Source organism: Centroberyx affinis, unplaced genomic scaffold (genome assembly GCF_046629955.1).
Source record: "Centroberyx affinis isolate AG114_WGS23_722 - 3 ecotype Tasmania unplaced genomic scaffold, CSIRO-AGI_Caff_v1 ptg002977l_1, whole genome shotgun sequence".
NCBI lineage: Eukaryota > Metazoa > Chordata > Actinopteri > Beryciformes > Berycidae > Centroberyx > Centroberyx affinis.
In genome coordinates this window covers 22828-31888 of record NW_027281084.1, presented here as the reverse complement: position 1 = coordinate 31888, position 9061 = coordinate 22828, and the positions used below count along the sequence as shown (strand labels likewise).

General features: G+C 50.7%; 1 protein-coding gene across 1 annotated transcript; it reads right to left on the bottom strand.

The window, feature by feature from the left end:
- Positions 1–416: 416 nt before the first annotated feature.
- LOC139658854 (serine/arginine repetitive matrix protein 2) lies at positions 417–8822 on the bottom strand. Its single transcript, XM_071537025.1, has 5 exons — positions 8405–8822; positions 7562–7729; positions 6790–7300; positions 3714–6117; positions 417–3644 (listed from the first exon to the last, which is right to left on the bottom strand). Exons 1-5 carry the CDS (start codon positions 8820–8822, stop codon positions 417–419), a joined length of 6729 nt encoding a protein of 2242 aa, XP_071393126.1.
- Between the last annotated feature and the right edge of the window lie 239 nt (positions 8823–9061).

Here is a 9061-nt window from a genome sequence, read left to right as displayed (position 1 = left end):
AAGTTTGTTGGAGATATTTGTTAAAGTACACACATCAATAAATCAGTTAATCTATTGATTTATATTGCTCATGTATTATTGGTAAGAATATGATGTTCTTACTCTCTATCCAAAAGGGCAAAATTTAGATAGATCTTTTTGGCTTCAGGTATTAGTCTTAAGAACACTTCATAGAAAAGCATAACTTGTGTTTTCAAAACTATCAAACATAGAATAATAACATTCATATTTATTCTTCTATCAAAGCAGCCCATTACAGTATAAGCAGCAGCAAATAAACAACAACCAAAGAATCACTGTCTTCAGTTGCTATGTGAAAACTCAAATAACATTACAGGCTAACATTAGACAACCCCTTTATACACTGTGTATTTAAAACCCAACAGGCTCCAGGAAGACGGCCTCTAACCTCTATTTCAGGACCTCTTCCCCCCTGCGGTGGGTAGGTTGGGGGGATGTTTGTGGTAGCAGTCTGGTGGGGTGGGATTGGGGCTTGCATTCATCCCTGTAGGAACATAATACATACCCTCCAGGTAGCTCTGGTCTAGTGGTGGATGGCTCTGGGGCTCTGGTTTGGACCCCTGACCAGAGGGACTCCCGTAACCAACCCCGGCCCCATTCTGGTGCATCGCTGCTGAGGCAGAGGACTCGGGATGGCGGGACGGTTGGGGCTGAACCTGGGGGTGGGGCGGGGCAGGTGGGGCTGCATAGGGCAGGTACTGTGGACCAGGGGCGTACATGTTGGGGTTGTGGAGGGAAGGATAGGGGGCTGCTGAGGGAGGATAGAGGCCTGAGTGAGACATGGCCTGCTGGGGGATGAGCACCTCCACGTACTGGCCAGTCTCTGGGTCAAACAGCATCTTCCTCAGTGGCTGCACAGGCACCTCTATGTAGAAATACTTCCCTGTCTCAGGATCCATGAGCACTCTGCGAGGCGTCTGTCCATAGCTACTCTCCGAGTACAGACTGGAGCTGTCACCCCCATACTCAGAGCCATAGGACGGCCCCAGGCTCTGAGGGCCACACAGGTACTGGGGATCCATAGGTGGAAGGCCAGGGGAGTGGCTATGGCCAGGGTCGGTGTACGGACCCCCACCCACACCTGGTGGCTGCTGCTGGGGAGAACGGTGGACAGGAGGGCGCCGGGGGTCAATATGCTGAGGTGGCTGCAAAGGGCGGTCAGCAGGGCAGGGCTGCATGAGAGACGGGTGGGGAGGGCAGGCAGGAGGGTGGTGGAGAGGCTGGTATATGGCTGGTGGCTGGCTTGATTTAGGAGAGCTGGGCTGGTAGCTCATATGCTGAGGGTCAGGTCTGCACTGGTGGGGACGGAGAGCGGGCTGGGCCACAGGGTAAGGTAGTGCCTGGCCTGGGGAGTGTGGGGGGGCAGGTGGGGTGAGGTTGTGGGGGCTGTGGTGGTGGTGAGGCGGGGTGAGACCGGGGTGGGAGGGGCAGCCAGAGGTGCAGGAGCATGGAGGAGGGCGGGAGGAGGGCTGGAAGCGATTTGGCCTCCTGGGGGTTAAATCTGGCAGCATTAGGGGACTGAAGCTCTCCCTTTCATCGTAGCTCGGAGGGTCGTCTGAAGCATAGAAACGCAGGTCATCTGTTCTGTGGGAGCGCTCGTTGGAAAGTGACCTGTGGTATGGCTGGTAGGCATGTGTGTATCCCGGCGCTTGTGTTGTGGATACAGTAACAGGTTGTTTTGTACTGTTAGAAGTGACCGGCACACCTCGCTCTTGAGGGTATGCCGTCCTGGGATGCTGTGGTTGGCTGTTTAGATCCGTAACAGCTGGCTGGCTTGCCTGGTTGGCTGAGGAAGGTCCAGGGACTTGGTTTGGTGTCAGGTCAGGAACTGGACCTGGAGCTGAGGTTGGACCTGGGCCCTTGGCTGATGTTGGAGCTATGGTTAAGGTCGTGGGTCTTTGTGTATATCTGGAGCTCTGAGGTGAGGCCCCTGGCTGTTGCTGCTGAGCTCTGTCGTTAGATGCCTCTGTCTCCGATGGTGCCGTTGATCGGTTTGAGAGACTAGAGATGGTGGTTGCTGTTGTTTTGCTCGGTGGAGGTCTGCAGCTGGAGACTGTGGACACTGCTAGTTTTCTTGTATAGTTCGACGTTGGTGTGGACTCACTGGAGAGCTTTCTATAGATTGTTGGTGAGGAGACTACTATTGTTTGAGGCCTCTCCTCACTTTGTGGTTTTACGCTTGATGTTGTCTCTGCTGATTTCTGTGATTCATTTGGCATCGCTCCTAAATCTGTCGGTTTGAATTTGTAATTTGGTTTTGGTGGCACAACTGGTTTTTGAGAGTTGTTAGCTATAGATTTGACCTCTATAGTTTGAGGCCTACTGCTTGGTGCGTTGTTAGTGGGCATCTCTTGTTTCTGTGTTTCTTTAGACAGTGACTTCACCTCGATTGGCTGAGGTCTGAATCTCCTTATTGCAGGGGATCTTGGAGGGAAGGTTGGATCTTGTCTTTTCACTGCTTCAAAATCTCCTTGCTCCTTCTGTTTGACTTGAGATGGTGCTTGCTGCTGTGAATTTCTAAGAGGAGACACACTATTTTGCTTTGCTGCGTCTCTTACTGTAGGCTTAACATTAACTCCCTCGTCTTCTCTGGTCTTTGTAAGGGTCTCTGTGTTGTCAGAAACTGCTGTGGAGCCAGACTTGGTAGAAGAGGAGGAGAATGTTCTTTCCCTCCGTGACTCAGTCAGACTTCCATCTGAAGGCGTGGCGGTCTGGAGGGGGATCTCCAGGCGGTTCACATGCTTTCGGGGGGGGCCTTTACCTCCAGGTGCACTCTGGCCCTCACCCACTACTGCTCCAATGTCAGCTTGGTAGCCCTTCTCCTTTAAGATCATCGAAACTGAGTGGCCGCTGCTGCCAGGGGTCGTGCCAGAAGTGGGCCCAGGCGAAGGTGAAGTGGATGGGGCTTGAAGTGGGCTGGGAATCTCTTCCTGGGCTGGAGATGCAGATGTCTTGGTCTTGCTGGATCCATCCCTTATCACAACTACAGCAGTGGACACCTCTCTGTCCTTACTAGGGAGTCTGGGGAGGCTTCCAAGCATGGGGGGCTTTCTGTCTCTTCTAACCACCACAGGTTTCTCCTCATTGTCTGGCATTTTGTAAGTTTCTGCTTCAGTATCTTGTGTTTCTGCCTCCATGTTAGGATCAGGTTGACATGGCTTTGCTGTTGCCGTGTCCCCTGTTGTGTAACTCTGTCTGTCTGCATAGGAGGAATTCTCTGGTTCTGGGCTTGTCTCAGTGGTGAGCTGTGGAGAAGCCTGGTGTTTGTCACCTGGCTTCTCTGGGTCTATCTTGCTCTGTATCATTTTATTTTTGTCTTCTTTCCAGCAAACAGCCTTACATTCTATCTGCATTGGCTGTGGGCGAGACACAGGCTTTCCCTTGTTCTGCACAGGTGGAGATAATGTTAGGAGCTTTGCATCTTCCACCTCCACCTTCCGTTCCTCTTTTGTCTCCACCCTGAGCTCCTCTCTCCTTTCCTCCCTCTTCTCCTCTTTCCTTTCCTCTGCCATCTCTTCCCTCCTCTCCTCTTTCCTTTCCTCTGCCATCTCTTCCCTCCTCTCCTCCCTCCTTACCTCTTCCCTTGTCTCCCTCCGCTCCTCCCTGATCTCATTCCTTTCCTCCTTAATTTCGTCCCTCCTCTCCTCCTTTGAAATTTCTGTCCTCTCTTCATTCTCATCTGATGGCATTACAGCACTGGCTGCCTTGAATGACAGATTATATGTATTTTTTACAAGCCGCCTAACGTCTCTTACTTTGTGGATGGGGACTTTAACTTTACTATTCCCGTTCCCTTCTTCCTCCTCTGGTTTCCCATCCACTCTGGCCTCTACCCTTTCTTCCTTTTCTCTGAAGGACTTTTCTGGCGAAGGAGCTTCACGCTGTAGCTCAGATTTATTTTCCACCTCAGGTGTGAGAGAGACATTGAGCGAGGTTTTCTTTTTCTCTGTGGCAGTACTGGTTTTGAGGGTAATCTCTGGTGTTTTTGACATATAGGTACTCTTGTCACCCTGTTGCAGTTGTTTATGGTCCTCTGTGCCAATGATTTCACATTCCTGGTCTCTGTTTGTCATTCTGTCCTGCGTGCTGCTGGCTCCAGTGGCAAAAGGAGCTCCTGTGTTCCCGGCAGTGGTATTTGCTGAGTCACCACCCTCTCTTTCCTCCCATCTTTTACTGTCATCTGCTCGTCCATCAGTCCTGAGGATGACTTTTTCTGTGGTGGACTGTTTACTGTCAAATGGCACTGTCAGTTCTGATCTCATTTCAGATCTTGAAGAGGTTGTATGCCTGTTTTGAGAATCAGTCCCCTCGTCAGTCTGTGGCAAGTTAAAACTTGTGCTGCTGCTATTTGAGCTTGGCCTGTTACTGGATTTCACTCCAAAGTTTTTCTGTGATCTGATTTCACCCCTTGTGCCCAGTTCTCTTCTCACAGCAAGATCTTCAGATGAAAGACTGTGATCTGAGTGAAGACTGGAGCTCAGATTGTGTGTGTCAGGTTTTGGGGACTCTTTAAGTGGTGCCACTGCACTCTCAGGGGGTGGGGTTTTGTCCTCAGAGGGGGGGCTCACCTCTTCTCTCACATGCTCTTCAGTTTGTTTATCAACACTTTGCATCTTCTTGGACAACACACTCTTGATGAGGCAAGTGGCCATCTTGGTCTTAGTACAAGACTCATCAAGAGAAACAGATTTCTGGAGTTTAGATTTCCTCTCATTTTTTTCATCTGGCTCAGGGCTCAGCTCAGGCTGGTAGGACTCCTGCATGGCTGCTGGTGTACTGTGTTGTCTTACCAATGTCTCTCTGGAGTGCCTCTGTAGAGAGGGACTGTCTGTCATCACAGGAACCACAGGGCTACTATTCTCACTGCTGTCATCCTGCTTCACTTCAGCAGTATTCTTTCTCTTCAGCTGGATCTGTCTCTTTGGCACTCCTCTCCTCACCTTCCTGGGCTCTTCTCTCTCCACAGCCACATCAACACACTCAAAGCTGCCCATCTCATAGCGCTTTGATGGGTCTAGGCCATCAGAGTAATAGGTAGACTGGTGCTGGAATGAGAAGTCCTCGTTGTCCAGCCTTGGAGCAGACCCCCTGAAGTCAGCGTAGGCCAGCCAGGCAGCATTGGCCCCAGCTGGGCTTTCCTGGGTAGACGGCTGGGAAATATTGGTAGATGAATGGTGGCTGGAGTTGTACATGTCAAGGTAATCTACCTCAGGGCTTGACAGGCTGCGGAAAGCCAGGTCTGTAAACCACTTCACCTCATTGTCTGCCTCATCCAACTCACTTCCCATGCTGGAGCTGGAGCTCCGGCCGGGCCTGTTTACGGCCACGCGTCCAGGAGCAGAGTTCTTGTTCTGGGACACAGTAGGCTGAAGCCGTCTGGTAGGACCACCTCCCCTGGTGTCTTGCTGGGAAGTCTGCACTCTGAGCAGACTCTGTTGTTGCTGTAGCTGTCTGGTGGCAAGCAGGCTCTCTGAGTAGGAACGCGCGGTTGGCATTCCCTGACGCGTCTCTCTGCTTGTGGGAGCTGTACTGCGACTCACAGGCCCTTTTCTATTCCTGGCACTGAATGACAGCTCAACCTGTTCCCCTCTGTAACTGGCGTCCCCCTGCCACCCCTCCCCCTTTTCAGGCACCCGCTCCTCCCTCTTCCTCTCTCTCTCCATCTCCCTCTCCATTTGCCTCTCCCTGTCTCTCTCTCTCTCCCTTTCTCTCTCCTCCTCCAGCTGCATTTCCCTCTCCATCTCCAGTTCCCTTTCCAGCCTGACCCAGTAGGCCTGGCTATTACTGTCAATGGGGGCAACATTGGGGCTTTCCCTATTTGTCACCGGTTTCTTTAAATTACCAGTCAGTGAGGATGCTACCACCTGAGGGGGGCTACAGCTGCTTCTATTCTGCCACTGTCGGTATGGCTTCTGAGGGGCTATGATATGTACAGGGGTGAACCTGGTGAGTGGGGGAGAGGGCGTTCTCTTCCTGTTTACATGGTGGGCCATGTCCTCCACAAAACTCTCTCTGGTTTCACTTCCAAGTTTGGGTGATGGCTGTCTTCTCAAGTGCTCGGGTGTGAAAGTAGATTTCAGAGAGCTGTTGCTTTCTCTATTGTCAGAGGTTAAGGGGTGAGCAACAAATTTAGGCTGTGGGCCGTCCAATCTCTGTACAGGTGAGTTAGATATAGCCTTGTGGGCAGGTGAACTGTTTGGACTCCTGTTCTCAAGAGAGACTGGCAGATTAAGGGAAGGAGCCTGGAGTTCAATAGAGGAATTATTATAAGGGTCTTCTTTCTGGAAAACAACAGGACCAATATCTTGTTTCTCCTCAGAGAAGGAAGCTACACTTTGGTTATGTTGATGGTATATTTCCCTTGGTGTTGTTTCTCTGTCTGTGCTTTTTTGTTTTAATGAACTATCTAACACCCTTTCTTCAGCTGAGAAAGGTGAAGTGGATTCAGGTGAATGAATAGGACTTTTTGCTACTGGTGGGCTGTTTTTGATGTTAGCCACAAGTGATTTGGCTCCACTGTCTAATTCAGATGAGGGTGACACTGTTTCTTTTGTCAAGTGGGTGGGGTATTGTATTCCTGTAATATCAAGTGAAGAGGAAACAGCCTCGACCTCAGGTGTGTCTCTGAGAGGAAAAGTGGGGTCTGTATATTGAGGATCAACTTCAATGGAAGGGGCAACTGGTGAGTGCTGATGAGACCTAGTTTCAGGCGATGGGGCAACAGGTGAAGGATCTCTATTTCTGTGTTGAGGTGAGGGCGTTTGATACCTCTCAGAAGAAAGGGTTTGATGCCTTGGCTCAGGTGAGGGAGTGTGATGCTTTGGCTCAGGTGAAGGGGTTTGGTACCTGGGTTGAGGTGACAGAGTTGTTTCAGCGTTCTCTGGCTGTAGGACAACACACGTTAAGCCTGTTATGTGAGGTGAGCCTCTTGGTGTACTAGTGGACTCTGCTATGCTGCTCTGTATACTATCTCTGCGTGGGGTAGGGCTCCTTGGTTCAGGCGACAGATGTGTCCTGCTAGGCTCAGGAGTGGAGAGGCGAGAGAGTTCAGGAAATGGGCTAGTGTCTCTGTCCTCAGGTTGAACAACAGAGTAACAGATTCCTGTGATATGAGGGGATGAATTGAGGCTTCTGGGGTGAGAAGAGGTGGAGTCAAGGTGAGGATCCAGAGAGTCTGAGGTTAACTCTGGCGAGGATGCTGTAATCCTGATTTCGGGTGAGGCAGCCGTATACCTTTGCTCTATTGGAGAGTAGTTGTTCCTAACTTCAGGTGATGGGACTAAACTATAAGTTATTACAGGTGAGGAAGCCTGAGACCTGGTTTCAGAGGGTGGGAAAATATGTGTTGTTTTAGTTGAGGGAGCAGGTGAGGGGGTTCTTGTCCAAGTCTCAGTTGTAGAGGCAGTGCTGACAAGGCCAGGTGAGGGAGGTGCACATCTAACTTCAGGTGAGACACTATTCTCCCTAAGCTCTGGAGTGGGGGCTAATGAAATAACAGGGGAGGGAGGTGTGTATCTTGGGGCAGGTGTGGACACAGTACTGGCAGGTTCAGCTGATGACTTGCTGTCCTGGTTCTCAGGTATTGTTGTGGTGTCTCCTCCTGCAGACGAGGGGCAAGAAATCAGCTCAGGGGTGCAGGGAGAATCCTCTATGTCAGGTGTGGAGCCTCTGCTAAAGAGGTCAGGTAGGGAAATCCTCCCTCTTAGCTCTGCGAAGGGAGAGGATGCTTGAGTATCAGGGGAGTAGGACCTATTCTTCAACTCAGGACAAACCAATGTTTCTCCTGACTGGGATGATAACTCTGTGCTGGTGAATGAAGGCAAATGGGAAGAAAGGATGACCTTAGGTTCAAAGTTTGATGGTGTCAAATCTTGTGAAAAACCCTTGGATGCGCGTTCAGGTGAGGGACTACTGTTGTCGTTATAAGAGATGCCTCTTGGCTCAGGTGAGAGCTGTGCTCCTCTAGACTCAGATGAAGATAGGTTGTCTACTGATTCAGAGGAGGATGAGGTGACACTGCTTCTAAGATTAGAGGAAGGACTCTGAGTTGAAGATTGATGTGAGGAGCTGTTATGTCTGTCTCTGGATGTAGGAGTGCTACTCCTTGATTCAGCTGCCAAGTGAGTTTGTCTTGGATTAGGTGATGAGAGTGAACTTCTTGTACCAACTGAGGATGAAGACAAGGATGACACTCTTCCCTCTGGACTGAGAGTATGGGGGCTGTTATATTCAGGAGAGGGGGTTCTATCACCACAATTAGTGTTTAGGACCTCAGCTGATGGACTATCTGTGCTTAGCTGAGGTATTGGTGATTTGCTCTTTGGTTCTAATTTTGGGTTAATGTCCTTAGAAACCCCTGGATGCCCTGAGCACAATGCCTCGCCCTCCGACTGCCTCCTTTCTGAATTCTCTCTCTGCAATGTGGGGCTGTGGAGCCTCTCTGTTGAATCCTCGAAGGCCTCCTCTCCCTCACTGGAGCCCTGGGCAGTGTGGTAAGAGCCTGACGAGTCGTTCAGGTCGTCCACCAGGGGTGATGCAGCGGCTCTTCCGTCCACCTCCCTCTGGGAAGGGACAAAAGACGCTGAAGCAGGGCTGCTGGAGAGGGACGTTGACTCACCGTCGTCCCCAAAGATGTCACACAGGCAGGTGGTCTCGGAGATGGCACTGCGGTGAGTAGGGATGTTAGTGATGTCGAAGATCTCCACGTGGTTGGGGGTCCCGTCGCGATGGCGCAGGGAAAAGGTGCGGGGCGCACTGCGCAGGAAGGAGTAGCTGTCCCCCTGGAGAGTCCAGCTGTCCATCGCTAGGCCACAAGCTCCAAATTCTTACTGTGGCCAGTCCAGTCTGCTCCTCTAGTTAGCTCTGGGCTCTCTACCTGGACTGGAAATGAGAAATAGTCACCTGGAGGGTGTGTAGTTCATTCATTTATATAAATGTATAAATTTAGATAAATATCCAAGAGGGTTTACGTTAAGTGTGCATTTTTATTGTTTTATTAGCTTGTCTACAGCAAAGTCATCTTTTAATTCCTTTGGGATTT